Below are 14,827 nucleotides of genomic sequence, written 5' to 3'. Positions count from 1 at the left end.
TGCTCCCTTGGCCAATAAAGCGAGATGAGTGCCGCAACCCCAGAGTCGGTCACGACTGGACCTAATGGTTAGGGGTCCCTTTATCTTTACCTTTATACATGCAGAAGGTCCCAGGTTCAATCCCTGGCATCTCCAATCAGGGCTGGGAGTGAAATCCTGGAGAGCTTTTGCCAGTCAGTGTAGGCAATCCTGATCTAAATGGGAAGGAATTCAGTGTTGCACTAACACAAATGTTCCATCAGTGTATGCATTTCTGCTTGCCTGATGGAATGGTGCGCCTGCTTACTCCCACTGCCTGCTCCCCTGACCCCTCCAGAGCCAATGGGGGGGGACACACATGGAAAGGAGAAGAGGGGGAAAGTCCCATTGAACTGGTAGGACTCATTGTGGTGGCTCCTGCTACCGCACCTATGGTCTGGCTTGGTATAATGCAGCTTCCTGTGTTCCCCACATGGCTCCAGCACTGTAGCTCAGGCACCATCTTGGCTGCCGTCCCAGCCTGTTACAACTCTTGAGTCAGCTGATTCCCATGAGCCAATCCCTGCCCACCAGGACCTTTTTAAAGCCGTAGTATTAGTGTTTGCTTTGTATTCCAAGGAACTTCTCTCTGGTACAACAATAGTCCCTAAGCTCCTGCCCCTCCTGCCACCCTTGATTGGTGCTCTAGAACCAGGCCCCAGATTTGTTTTGGACAACACAGCTGCTACTGGGCTGCTTGGATGGATACTAACTTCTCCTGTTCTCAGGACCTGACCACCAGAAATGACACTCCCAGGGACCCAATGTTTGGCACGATGCTTTATTCAGAGGCATGAGATCTCAGATGTTTTTGAGCAGGCAACAAAGGATACCTCAGTCCTGCTTTGTTTGCAAGCTGCTTGGCCACAGCTGGAGAAGCAGCAGTGCACCAGATGATCCTTTGGTCATCCAGGAAGATTGTTAGGAAGCCTGAGCCCAGTTCTTTTCTGCAGAGCCCTGCCTCTTCCCAGTCCCCGCTTTTAAACACCTAAACCTAAAAAAATACATTTTTAGTCTTGCTTATTGGGTGATGCATGCTGTAAAGTGCAGTGCCGGGGAGACCATGTTCTATCCACCACTTTAATTTCCCAAAGGAAGATCTATACATGGATACACATAGGTGTTGTGGGCCTGCACCCAAAGCCCTCTGGATACCTAGCGGTGCTCCTGCCTTGATCTGATACAAATGGCTTCCCTTAAGTCGGGTGGGCACTGGGGCTGAATGTGGACCTTCACTTGCCTATGGAGGCGAGCGAGCATATGTTCCCTTGAAAGTACAGTCAGCTTACTCTGGAATAAGTTGCTGTATGCTGGAATCAAGGCCGGCACTCGGGTTGGTATGGGATGATTTTGCACCCCAGCCATCATGATGATGGGAATAATTGGTGATCCTAGGGTACTTTGTTTTTGTTGAGCGCTACTGACCTGAGCTATATTCAAGCTGATGCCAGGAGGAGGAATTGTCCACATCTCATTAGCAGGGCTCTGTGTCAACATGTTTCCCCGAAGCGATACATCTGTGCCATCCAAGTAGGCCAATTATGATAACTGACCGTCTCCCAGCAGACAGAAACAAAGGGATTACAAATGCAGTCCAAAATGTTGACAAGGGGATTTTGGTTTATGAATCCTTCCCCCCCCCCCAATCTAAAGAACTGCTGTCCTGTTTTTCTCCTCTTCCTCAGAATTTGCTAGGTGTGATTCTTGATGTTTTACAGCTGCAGCTTTGAATCTTCCTTCCTGCTCCCCACCTTCCCCTTAGAAAAAGAAAAAAGAAAAAGAACTGGGGACCAGGGCTCACTAGTTTCTAACTCCAGTAATCCATTCTCTCTCTTCTATACAGTGCTTGGAATAAAGTAGCTTGAATTAAAAAAAAGTCCACTGAATTAGTTCAAAGACCTCTGAACGACACCTGAAAGTTGCTCCCATAACTTTTGAGTGAATTGAATGTAGATTAAGTTTTAGGGTGGAACTTTGAACAATTTCCAGTTAAAACCTTCAACGTCTTACATGTGGGTTTTCTTTTTTTACACTTTGGACTTTGGGGGCCTTTAAGCTTAAATATGATAATTGTTTGAAGGAATGAATTAAGCTATTCACATCCCACTGTGTCCATATTTTGATGTTGTTGTTTTAGTTGTTTGAAGTACACTGTATGCCTCAGCACAGCTGCTTGTAACTTTGTGAATACTGAAAAGTATTTTGCCAATGATCATTTGGATGAACTTGAACGGAACACGAGCCAAGATAGTTCATTTTGTAAAGGGGGACCAACATGAACTAGAATTAATTTCTTTTTGGACACGTTCACCTAGAACTAGAATTAGTTGCTTTTTAAAAAATGAACTTTCTAAGCTCTGACATTAAGGATCTGGCAGCTGCTATGATGTTTCTGAATTAAGGATAAGCTGAATTGCTTGTTCCCATTCTGGAAAGTTTGGGCAATTTCACTCTGCCAGAATTCCAGAAGATTGTGAAATTTGGAGTGGATTCTTCAGTTTGACCTGAGGATGCCTTCAGAGGTCTTCTGAAACCAGGAGAACTTTACATGCTCCCTACACTTGTAACGTTGACCCTGTTGCTGCATTAGAGGTTTCTGGGCATAGAGATGGAGGCCTGTGTGGCCTGGGAACCGAAAACCTGAATCAGAACAGGTACCTGGACAGACCAGGCCCCCATTCCTGTATTTAACATGTTGTGCTTAGACCTAGAACTCTTTGATCCAAATTAGGTACCTAGGACAGATTTGCTCCTAACTCCCTCTCCCATAATCAGCTCCTGGCCATGACACAGTCCTTAGGCCTCCACTTGAAATTTCTTTAGATACCCATATTATTTCACTTGCAGAGGTGAAACCCATGTGTCTGCAGGGGGTCAGGGCAGGGGAGGACTTCCAGAAGAAAAAAAATGCAGAATTGGACAGGGTTAAAATGCTCCTCTCTCTCACCCCAAGAATTGGTCTTCCCCCTCAAAATGCAGCTACAGTAATTCCATTGTCTTAAAGAAAAAGTCTTTAAAACAGAATCCTACAACTACAAGTTTTATTAAGTTTATTGTAGTTCTATCCTGAATCACTAGGTGGTGCAAAAAGCACTGTAGAGACATCTACTGACAAATGAAAAGCATTACATCAAAGTATATATTGAATTGTCAGCTGAAGAGGAGGGGTTCATTGCGGTTCCAGTCTATGCAGCATCTACACTTAAATATATGGCTACACATTCAACCAGATAATTTAAGCGGAGAGAAAAACACAAAACAGCCATATATCTCATATGAAACTCAAAACTGCAATGTGTCTAGTCTTCTCTCTTGCCTGTGCAGTTTTCTGGCTGGAGTCTGATGGAAGATGGCTCAATTCGAATAGAAGAGGCAACGGAAGAAGCTCTTGGCACATACACCTGCGTGCCTTATAATGCCCTGGGTACAATGGGCCAGTCCCCCCCTGCCCGACTCGTACTGAAGGTATTTATTTACTTTTTAAACATTAGTATCTTTCTCTTTAACTGAAGAGGCTCACAAAGCAGCGTACTCACAAAAAAAAGAGAAGTAGTGTGGCACTGCATACCCTTAGGCTTTTATTCTAAAAGGCATGGCACACAAGGAAAAAGGAACAGGGAGGGAGGAGGGCAGAACTCCCCCCCCCCAGGTCTGGCAGTAGTTCTTAAAGTGCTTATACCAATCAGCTTGAATGCAAATGGCCCACATAGCCTGATGGAATGGCTGCTGCCAGGTGACATCTGAGGAAAGGCTAAAGGTGTCTGGTCTCTCAACAGAGGCAGTTGAATTGCTCTGCTTCTCCCTCAAGCTCAGCAGCCTGATGCAATAACGCTGAGGGACAGTTGGGAAGAGCCAGATGCAGCTAGTATCTCACCTCTTCATATATTGCTGTTCTGAAAAGCTTGTGAACTATGCATATTGCACTGAGCATGCCTAACTTTGGATGCAATCCGCATCAACAAAATGCCAGCTGTGATGACAAGACTTGACTGTTGTGAAGCTCTCCTGGCTGGTTGTGGTGTGCAGGGGCACAGTACAGAGCCTCTCTGGGTGCCCCAAATCAGATCAGCTCACCTAAAGTGAAGAGACCACAGGCTTTGATTTAAAGGAATTGTAGATTCATTCGATTGAAATGTGTCTGTCTGATTCTGTTGCTAATGTGATAGAAGACAGATGCCCAGCCCTTTTGAGCTCAGAGGCCCCCTTGGAAGTCTAAGAAACTGCCACAGACACCACAGGTATCCATTTCATGGGGGTGGGGAACCATTATCTGGTGATACTTAGACCCTCCCTGCCCAATGAGCAAAATTCTTTAAAAACAAACAAAAGAAAGGCAGCCTCCTTTAATAAAATCAACCTAACAAGAGAGAGAGAGACAGAGAGAGAGGAAGAACTCTTAATTTAAAAAATAAAGTGGGGAGGGGCATGAGGATCTGGCAGCTACCAAGGGGTTGTGGTATCTGAGTGCACCAGGATGCCTGTGGGGACCCCAGTGATATGACATACTATAACAATCCACCTTCTAAGAAGCTGAAAAAGTCAGCATGCAAATGTCGAGGAGGAGGAGATGGTGCTGTCAGTTGGAGACATCCAGCAGAGAAGATGACCTGTCAATCTGCCAGCATTGGGCAGCTCTTACACACTGTCTCCATGAAATGGACAGTGAATGTGAGTGTGTGCGCACGAGAGCATCATGCAAGCCAAGTCGAGCAAGCTGCATCCTTGCATGAGCGTTGTGAGCAGCTAAGCGTTGGTGGGGGAGAGTGTGCGAAGGGAGAACGAACACAGAGAAGGTATTGCACACCCGCCTCATCCGTGAATTTACATGGGTCAGTGATTGTATGTATGTCAATGTAATCTGTTTAACCATCTGGCTTTTGGCAGACTCATTAATTGGCTAAAAGTTCTGTAATTGGATGGCAGATTTTTTTAATGCAGGTTTCGGCTGTGCGTTCAATGAGAGTTGTTCGATTTTTTAATTTCCCCCACCCGCCTTTCTCTCCCCTTGCCTTCCATCCCTGGCTGCAGGACCCGCCCTATTTTACGGTGCTACCAGGCTGGGAGTACAGACAAGAGGCAGGGAGGGAGCTGTTGATACCCTGTGCTGCTGCAGGAGACCCCTTTCCTGCCATCGCCTGGAGAAAGGTACCCGGCCTGCCAGAAAAATCTGCAGTGCCTTTGGCTTTTGATGAATATTGCAGACAGAGAAGCCACACTCTGTCCCGGTAAGAGCAAAACTGCAGGTTCAGCTGCTTCGCTTCGGGCTGTACTACTGCCGCCCCCGTCCCGCAGGTGGGTGGGGGAGAGACCCAGCTCCTAGCAAGGAAGCCTTAGAAGCTGCAGAAACCTTAGCCACCGTCAGCCAGCAACAGCAGCAATTGCAAAATGAGCCGCTCTGTTTTACTCATTTCTTTATTGCATCCATATCCCACCTTTCCTGCAAGGAACTCAAGGTTTCCCCTCTCCTCAGTTAGTCCCCACAACAACCTCATGAGATAGCTTTGCGCAGTGGCAGTATCGTAGCCAATGAGGTTATTGCTAATTGAAAACTTTTCCCGAAAAAAACCAAAAACAACCTCATGAGATAGGATAGGCTGAGAGGCAGCAACTGGCCCAAGGTCACCCACTGAACTTCATGGCTAAGTGGGAGTTTGAACCCTGGTCTCCCAGGTCTGATGCTCTAACCACTGCACCACACTGGCTCTCACTTGCTCACTTCCTCCACTCACTCCTCTGTGCCGGTATCTACTGCAGGTCCCCCTCCCCCTTGTGGACCCCTCCCTCCAGTGCTACAGTTGCCCCAGTGCAGTGCATGGGTTTCTGTGCTAATATTTTGCAACATACTGCCAGATCAAACCATAATTTGCTGGAGCTACAGATGAAGGAACCTATTAGTTTTGCTTCTCTCTGTTTTTCTACTCTTAAATCCAGTTCTCAACATTTCCCCAGCAATTTGCATTTTTTTTTTGGGGGGGGGGGGCTCCTGAAAATCTTGCCAGCATTTGAGTACAAATATCTCTTAATACACCTTTGTTTTTACTAATGTGCACATTTTTGCAAGCAATTTCCCCAAACACAATGCATTCTTTTTCATTATTTTAATGAAATATATGTATGTTTATTCCCACTTTCCCTTAATATATACATTTTAGACAGATTGGTTGGGCAACCGCATTGCAGAATTTGGGGAAGTGTGAATTTTGTAGGATAGCCGCTTTTTGTTTTGTGCATCAGCTTGAGACGTGCAAATTTGGTAGTTTCTCCTTAAAATGTAAACAAAACTCAAAATTCTCTCCCGCTCCTAGCTGGAGTACAATCAGGAGGATGCTGTCTCTTAACTACAGCAGGCTTTCATATGAGGAGCATTGCAATTTTAGTGTTGAAAGGGACCTTGGGAGGTAATCCAGTCCCACTCCCTTTGCTTGATGCAGGAATCTTGCAGCCCTAAGAAATAGTAATCCTGCCTCTGCTTAAATACCTCCAGTGAAGGCATATTTCTTACAAGTAGTGTATAAGCTCTGAGCTTTCCCACCCCAAAACATCTCGTTCAGCTGCTGCCCCACTGGGTGTCCTCCCTCAAGCTTTGACTCTTAGCAAATGGACAAGGGGTTTCTCCCATTTTGTGTCTGCTGTGAGAGATTCAGCAGAGGGTAAGGTCCAAACCAAAGCCACCAAGTGATATCAGCTTTCCCATTTTTCTGTGATCTTCTGTTTTGCATTCTCCCCATTCTGACTCTCTTAAGAGTCCTAGCCTACTGCTGCTTGCCTAGCTGTGCTCCACATCTGGACTTGGGCCCCTGAACTTCAGGGAAGGGGAGTAGCTCAGTGGTAGAGGATCAGCTTTGCGTGCAGAAGGTCCCAAGTTCAATCCCACAGCATCTCCAAGTAGTAATGGGAAAGACACAGAGTCTGAAAACCTGGAGAGCTGCTGCCAGTCAGTGTAGACCAGGCATAGGCAAACTTTGCCCTCCAGATGTTTTGGGACTACAACTCCCACCATCCCTGAACAATGGTCCTGTTAGCTAGGGATGATGGGAGTTGTAGTCCCAAAACATCTGGAGGGTGAGTTTGCCTATGCCTGGTGTAGACATTGCTGACCCAGTATAAGGCAGCTGCTCATGTCCTCAGGGTGTCCTTGATTGCTGCTTGGACTGTCTGTACCTCCTTATAGCATTGCATCTTCTTTCTTTTTGACAAGCAAAAGCAACATACACTGTCAGAGGTCAGGAAGGGGAGATCTCTTTTGTCCATTGCTGCTAAAGTACCGTATTTTTCGCTCTATAACACGCACCCGACCATAACACGCACATAGTTTTTAGAGGAGGAAAATCCATAGGCATGCCACCCGTAGGCATTCCCTCCATAACACGCACAGACATTTTCTCTTACTTTTTAGGAGGAAAAAAGTGAGTGTTACGGTGCAAAAAATACGGTAATTCCCATGGCCAAGTGCCACCCTAAACATCACCTTAGGGCCATCTTCTGGTGCAGATGCAGGGAACCTTTGTCCCTTAGGGTGTTGCTGAACTGCAGCTCCCATCATCCCCACCAAGCACAGCTGGTGGCAAGGGATGGTGGGGCTTGTAGTCCTGTGGTTCCCATACCTGTTCTTTGGGAAACGGCACTGCCTGAAACCCAAGGGAAACAGAGTGATTGCCTCATCATGCAACCAGATATTAATAGGGTGAATGCAGGTGAGATCCATGGTGTCGTAGCTCCCTCTAGCGGCCTAAAGCTTTAAACTAAATAACAGTACGTACAGAATGCAAAAGAATATCTATCTACCAGTGACCAGATCAGCTGTCATGACTTTTGACCCATTCCACAAAGAATCCTGGTAACTGTAGTTTTGTGGCATGGGGGATATTTTTTGAAGGGACTCCTGAAGAACTGCAGCTCCCAGGATTCCTTGGGTTGGGGGTCATGGACATTAAAACTGGCCTAGAAGTGGTTTAAAGTCATAGTGCAGATAAATGTATGCACTCAGTGTTTCATATCCCAGAATTCATCTATTCTGCCTCCCAAATATTACTGTCTTTTTTAAAAACATACATTACAATTATGTAAGGTTCATAGCTGTTAGGTGAGCCGCCTTCAGTTGCTGCAGAATTATGCAGGCATTCAGGTCACACGGAACACTTCATCTTTTTGTTGCCTGACCCCACTGACCTGCATCCTTTGGAGGGTGAACATCTGCAGGGAGAAGCCTGCTGTACTCAAGTGGGTGCTTTGCCAGTGGGGTAGTAGTGCAGGAACATTTGGGTACTTTTTTCCAGCTATCACGGCCATCACTACCAGTTGTCAGAAGCAGGTGCCTCTTAAGGTGACTGTTAGAAGAAAAATATTACTCCCTTTCCCTTACGGGGTATCTAAGAGCCCATATAGAGTCCTTAAGTAGGTTCTCTAATGGTAGGAGAAAATAACAGAGGCCAACCAGAGTATATTGAGAAGCAAAGCAGCTAGTAAGCATGATCTTTATTAAACTGTTGCAACAGGGTCCCCCACTCACCCCACGCAGGGAGGGAGGAGAGGAACCTAGAACAATGGTGTGCAAGCTCTTATATAGACATTTGAAAATTGCCTCCCTTGCAGCTCAAGACCACCCCCCAAAACATCATACATACATTACTGAAGGGGTGGTTTACAGCAGAAAACCTGTCTGCCAAGATACCTAATGGTCACTGATTGCTTTCATCTGGGCATCCTGGCCATTCTTTTGTGATGATAAATACTCAGTTCCTGAATCCAGGTCACAGGCTCACCCTATTCATACACAGATACACCCTTCAGACAGGATTTGTTAGCCAAAAACAAGGGGGAGGGTTTCCCATTTCCTTCCTCCTTGCAGAGAAACATTTGAGGTCAATTTGGGAGAGTCAAAATGGTTTCAGGATTGCTCTCCTGTACTATTTCAGACACGTAGTTTATATACTTATGCATGTGTTTGCCTTGTAAGTTTATGAACATAGAATTCCTATAACAGTGGCTAAGAAAAATTAATGCATCAACCCACCCTCAAAGAAGAGTGGTAGATGCAGATTTACATGTGCTACTTCATAGATGTACTGGATTTCTGTTTTAATTATTTCTAAATTTGTACATCTCACTGTAGAGGAAGCAGACTATGGGTTGATTACCTGTGTCTCTGCTCAGCCTGCTGACCAGCTGCTAATTGAGAATGTGTAACTTCAGGGTTGTTCCTGCTCTTCTTTCTTACGATTCTTTCTCATTTAAACTGGACTTGAGCCAGGCAACCCTTCAAGTAAGGAACTGTCCACTGTGAAGGGGGTCCCCTGCCCAAACCCCACTTTATGTGTGCAGCAGAAGCACCCTCATGCCCATTCCTTGCTCTGTCCTTGCCTGCTCCCTCATCTCTGCTGGTTCTCCAGCTCTGCCTTGTACCTCTTTGTGCTCCTTTCTCCACACCTGCCTTACCTGCTCATACCGCCTTTTGGGAGCTGACCTCTCTGGCCAATGATTTTGCCAAAGATGCCTCCAAGTGTCTGCAGGAAGGGCCCAGAATCGCACCCCTCTCCCAGTTTGTGCTAGCAGCATTGGCATCGTGTCGCCTCACTCTGCTGCCCTTGCGACATGCCTCTGAGTTGTGTTTTTTCTCTCTTTATTTCTCCTTCCTTTCCCCTGTGCTTTCTCTGTTGTTTGACCAAGGTAGGGAAGCCCAGTAGAAGCAAGCACAACACCCTTCCAAGTGGCAGCCTCCAGTTCCGATCTCTCAGTAAGGATGACCACGGAGAGTGGGAATGTGTCGCTACCAACATAGTCACAAGCATAACTGCTAGCACTCATCTGACCGTCATCGGTAGGTATGGGAATGGTTTGGAAGCGTTCATGGGCATGGCCAAGGCATCAAACGGGGGATGCCATGGATGTTTGTGGTTTTTCTTTTCCTGGAGTGAAAAATGTTATATTTGCTATTGCGGATAACGGTCCTGAGGAAGCAACCATTTGCAAATAGTTCTCACTGAGCTGTGGGGAGAAAAAAAAAACAATCAGCATGAACAGTTGCACTGTTAAACCAGCAGTGCTGTAGCCTTGTCCCCTTCAGTGCAATGGTGGTTCAGAATTGTGGGAATTAGACTCTAGTTCCCATTTAGCAGAGCTTTGTGGAAGACAGTCCTGGGTCTTTTAAAGTTTAAAGAGCAAATAGCTTTTACTTAGTGTAAAGCAACGCAGGTAGGTGATACATAGGTTGCTAAAACATCTTACATAGATTAAATTGTTACAGACGGACTCTGACTCTGAGGCAGACAGCAGCACAACACAGCATACCTGCTGGTCTAACTGTTAGGACTGTTCAACTAACTGCCATAAAGGTACCAACTGCCATAACTGCCACAGAGCACATGACATCACAGAGTTCTGAAGCTCTTGCAATTAACCCTTTACATACACATTAGTCAGATAACAATGTGTAATAGTGTGGCTTGCAATAAAATAAAATAAAATAAAATAAAAGTAAATCAGTGCTCAAATTACAGTGCTCAAAATACATTTCATGGCAGTCCCTTAAAGGTGCAATTTTTTTACAGGTGTTTTTTTTTTTGGGGGGGGGAGAATGATAAGGAGTCAGGAAGGGGACCTTGTGGGTTTTAATAAGGACCCCCCTCCCCTTTCTCAACCACTGGAGCACTGTTTTTAAGTGGTGACTGAACTGCAGTAGTTGTGAAATAGTCTTGCCTGTGCTTTTTAAACCTTGGAACTATAGCAGTTTGGGAACCGCCCCAAATCCGATGGCTCTGAAAATAGCAGATCTGCTTTTGTGGATATGTCTTTTGAGCAGATCAGGGCTGTCTTAAGCATATCTGGCGCCGTGGTGCAAAGATCCCTCCGCCCCCCCCCGCCCCCCGTTTTCCAGAGTTACCGACCTTTTTTAGGGGGGATGGCACTGCCGGCGACGCTCCCAGCTTTGCGGGGCTGTAGTAGGAGGTGGGCAGCGACTGGAGGGCAGCTCCTCTGGTGGGGAAGAGGAAGAGGCTGGACGTGGCGGCTCCTGGCTCAGCTGGCCACTTTTTGCTGTAGTGGCCATGGCAGGCGGAGGCTCCGGGCGCGGCGCTGCTTCGGCGCGGCATGGCGGAGGTGGGCAAGGACGGTGAGCTGATGCTGGGAGGTGCCACGTCCAGCCTCCGCCTCTTCCCTGGCACCCTTCAGAACTTGGCGCCTGCGCCACTAGCCTCTATGGGTAAGACGCCCCTGGAGCAGGTGGTGGTGGTATCCAGGAAGATGGAAATATCTGTAATAAGGAATGCAGTTCTCTCTTGACCATTGCAATTGAAAGGGTAGGAAGAGAAATGTTGAACAAAATCCTAATGAGAGGTTACAACCAAACAGGACAGGATGTCTGAATGTTGGTGGCGAGGAGGAGAATGGAATAGAGTCCGCTGAGGAGGAGGGTTGGCTCATGGCTGGCTTCTGAGATAGCTGATAGTGTCTCCAGAATAGGAAAAGAATGGATTAGGAGAAGGCATGCTGGGAATGAAGGGTATGTAGAGAAAGCAGAAGTGCAACGGAGGCTGATTTCCATATTTAGAAAGTCTGGCCTTTGTGTGTATGAAGAAGATATCCAGTTTTAGATCCATACTGGAGGACAAGTAAAATTCCCAGATACTGATGTTTCACTGAAAAGAGCCAACTAGCCAAGGTCTGGTGGTACCATCAGGTTCATAAAGTCTCCTAGGTAATGCATAATTGATCCAGTGCTGGGGATAGATAAACAGGGAGGAATGATTTTATTTTATTTATTTTAGAATCAGGGTTCCTGATGAATTCAAGGGTTTTTTTCTTTTTTGTTTTGCAACATCTGCATAGTGTTGTTGGCATTAAAATGGCAGTATGTATCCCCACCCATCTAATCCTTATTTACTATTTCTGGGGGAAATCTGATTAGTTTCTTTAGAAAACAGCAGATATCACCTGTTAGTGCTATCTCAGCGACCTCATCTGGAAGCATGTTTTCTTGAAAGTTTGACCTGAGATAAAAGAAAATACTGTTCTGCCACCTTTGAATGAAAAAATGCCAATCCATCACCCTGTGTTTTGGGTTGAGTGCTGTTTCCCCAACTTCTCTTTGCCTCTCTTTTCAATGATTTCATTGTGTGGACTTTTCAAGTGTCCCATCTGAGCCTACAGCCAGCAGAGTGGCTAATGGATAATTGGAGGGAGGTGATGTGCTTCTCTGTGTCATATTTGTGCTCATATTTCTTGGAAGATCTCTGTGGCAAATGCCATGTCTGAGTCATAGATGGTTCCCAGGAAGAGAAGATCATTTTTTCCTTTTAATTTCATGCTCCAGTGAACCTGTTGCTAAAATCTGCTCTTTAATTCTTTTTTATTTTTTAAATTTTATTTTGGCTATCTCTTTAGATGGGTTGAGGGGGAAGAAAAAGAGCATCCTTTCTTGTAGGTTGGTGCAAGTTTCTCACCTGCAAATGATGAGTCTAGACACATATATGGCTTCAGCCTCAATATTTGTCAGGGCCTAGCAGGATTCAGGCTCCCAATTACTCAGATTTTGGTGAAGAACCATAGCTCAGTGGTAGAATATTTGCTTTGCATGCACAGCATCTCAAGTTGAATTCCCCGGCATCTCTGAGTAGGGCTGGCAAAGAATCCCTGTCTGAAAGCTGCCCACTAGCCAGTGTAGACAATGCTGAGCTAAATAGCTCCAGTGGTCTGACCCTGTATAAGACAGCTTCCTATGGACTCACATCCTCTGTGCTTCCTTGATTACTGCTTTGGTTCATCTGCACCTTTCCAAAGCATTGCCTCTTTCCTTTTACAGATAAGCAAAAAGGTAGAGGCACAATCCACTTCCTAGCAGAAGGTGGACTGCAAAGCCCTGTTCAGAAAAAAATCAAATAGGTGAGACTAGCAGACATTCCTAGGGAAGGATATTCCATAGTTTCAGGGCAACCTCAGAGCAAGCCCAGCTTCTCATATGACAATATAACCTCCAAACATATATGTGGAGGGGATGCAGAGGAGGGAGAATTGTGAAACCTCATAATTATTTGATGATTAAGGGGTTCTCTTTGGCTTTAGAATATTGAATTTTCCCTGGATAACACTCTATTTTACCTAGAAATAATGTGGACTTTGTGAGCAGTCATGTCTACATAGGCCTATAATAAATAATGTATCTTTTTAAAGATAATGTGGTTCTGGAAGGTCCACAGGCCCCAATGCAGCAAACAGACCACACTGATGCAATGGTGTGAGCAGCTGAAGCTCCCTAAAGTACAGGTTGCATGGACTGGTTGTGTATCCATTTTAGACATAGTGATGACCACCAACTTGGACAGCTGTAGAAGAGCATTAGACATATTCACACTGAATAACGATATCCACGGCTACTAGTCATGGTGTCCACATTCTGCTTTGACTGTTGGAGGCCTCTGAATGTCCATTGCTGGGAATCACAAGTGCAGAGAACTTCTGTTGCACTCAGAATCTGCTTGTGGGCTCCTCATAGTCACCTGGTTGGTCACTGTGAGAACAGGATGCTATACTAGATGGGCCTTTCTCCTGATCTGGGAGGGCTCTGCTCACGTTCTCATGAAGTGACCCATGGATTTGTGTTGCTTCCAATGGACAAAGACTATTGCAGTATTTGCAGAAGAGGTTTCTGTCAAGGGTTGTGAAAAGAGGGAAGCTGCCCACTGGGTGCTGCTGTTGCATTCCCCTGCCCTCAAATGAATAATGTCAAAATTACTGATGTTGCATGGTGACACCCTCTCCAAAACAAGGTTGCCAGCTTTGAACCTGGTTGCTTGGCCCTTTAATTTCCACTTCTCTCTTCTTAACAGCTATGTGCTCTCTCTTTATTTTGCCCTGGTACTTTGTCCTGATAAGGACAGAAAATAAGAAATATGAAGATAATGGAATGTATAATATAGGGCAGGCTACCCAAATTTAGAAAATTTGACTAAATTATTGTAAGGATTGTTAAACATACTAATGATCTCAAAACAGTAGTGATCTCAAAGATAACAAAAACAACAACAACAACAACAGTAGTAGTAGTAGTAGCAGCAGCAGCAGCCAGGGACTCTCAGGGCCAGGGACTGAACGTGGCTCTTCAGCTAGCCCTTTGGACTCTGCCACACCTTCCCAGACCATGCTCTGTGCCTTCCTCTATTGCTTTTACCTGGTTCTAATATGTCCTTGAGTTCTGATGGTACCTCTTGCTTGCTTGGAGGGAGAGCGGTGTTTGTCTGGCCACACCCACCGTTGACATGCGGCCCTTGGGAGATTTCCCATGCAGGAATGTGGCCTTCAGGCTGAAAAAGGTTCCCCATGTCAGTTTTAAAAAAACAACTCTATAATTTGATGTGCAACCATTTTTTTCTAATTATTTCCCCTCGGCATCTTAAACAGTTTCATTCTTTTTTCTCTACCCCTCTTCCTTGTTTTCAGGCACAAGCCCCCATGCCCCAGGCAACGTGCGCATCACTGTTTCCATGACCTCTGCCAATGTTTCCTGGGAGCCTGGCTATGATGGTGGATATGAACAGACATTCTCAGTTTGGTACGGCCCTCTGTGAGTCATCCCAGCATGCTTTGCTCTCTGCTTCTTTTCTTTCTCACTCGGCCAGAACTCGGAGTAGGAAGGGGCCTTGCCCTTCTCAGGCTGGAGTTCCCCCGAACAGCTTGTTTTTAGCCTGATGTGCTTGAATGCCAATCACTCTAAGCGAGCCAGCAAGGGTGTCAGGTGTACCCAATACTTATTTTCCAAAGAAGAAGATTAACGCAGAATAGGGTTTTCTCCACCCCTCTCAGTAGTGCCTATATCCAC

The 14,827-nt window shown here is 45.7% G+C and overlaps 1 protein-coding gene across 6 annotated transcripts in view; it reads left to right on the top strand.

Moving 5' to 3' along the window:
* The window catches only part of IGSF9B (immunoglobulin superfamily member 9B), a 115,274-nt gene that overhangs the window by 73,324 nt on the left and 27,123 nt on the right, over positions 1-14,827 (top strand). For 5 of the 6 annotated variants that reach the window (XR_014214128.1, XM_082201349.1, XM_082201353.1 and 2 more), the window contains exons 9-12: positions 3,343-3,483; positions 5,047-5,163; positions 9,685-9,835; positions 14,449-14,572. Coding sequence is in view for 5 of the 6 variants with exons in the window: in XM_082201349.1 (XP_082057475.1) it covers positions 3,343-3,483; positions 5,047-5,163; positions 9,685-9,835; positions 14,449-14,572 (533 nt within the window). In the remaining variant the exon portion in view is untranslated. The remainder of the gene's footprint in view (positions 1-3,342; positions 3,484-5,046; positions 5,164-9,684; positions 9,836-14,448; positions 14,573-14,827) is intronic. The other variant, XM_082201350.1, reaches the window with a different exon arrangement.

Source organism: Podarcis vaucheri, assembly GCF_965113315.1.
Source record: "Podarcis vaucheri genome assembly, chromosome: 15".
NCBI classification, from domain to species: Eukaryota; Metazoa; Chordata; class Lepidosauria; order Squamata; family Lacertidae; genus Podarcis; species Podarcis vaucheri.
The sequence above is the reverse complement of the archived record's forward strand: the minus strand, read 5'-3'. Positions and strand labels throughout refer to the sequence as shown.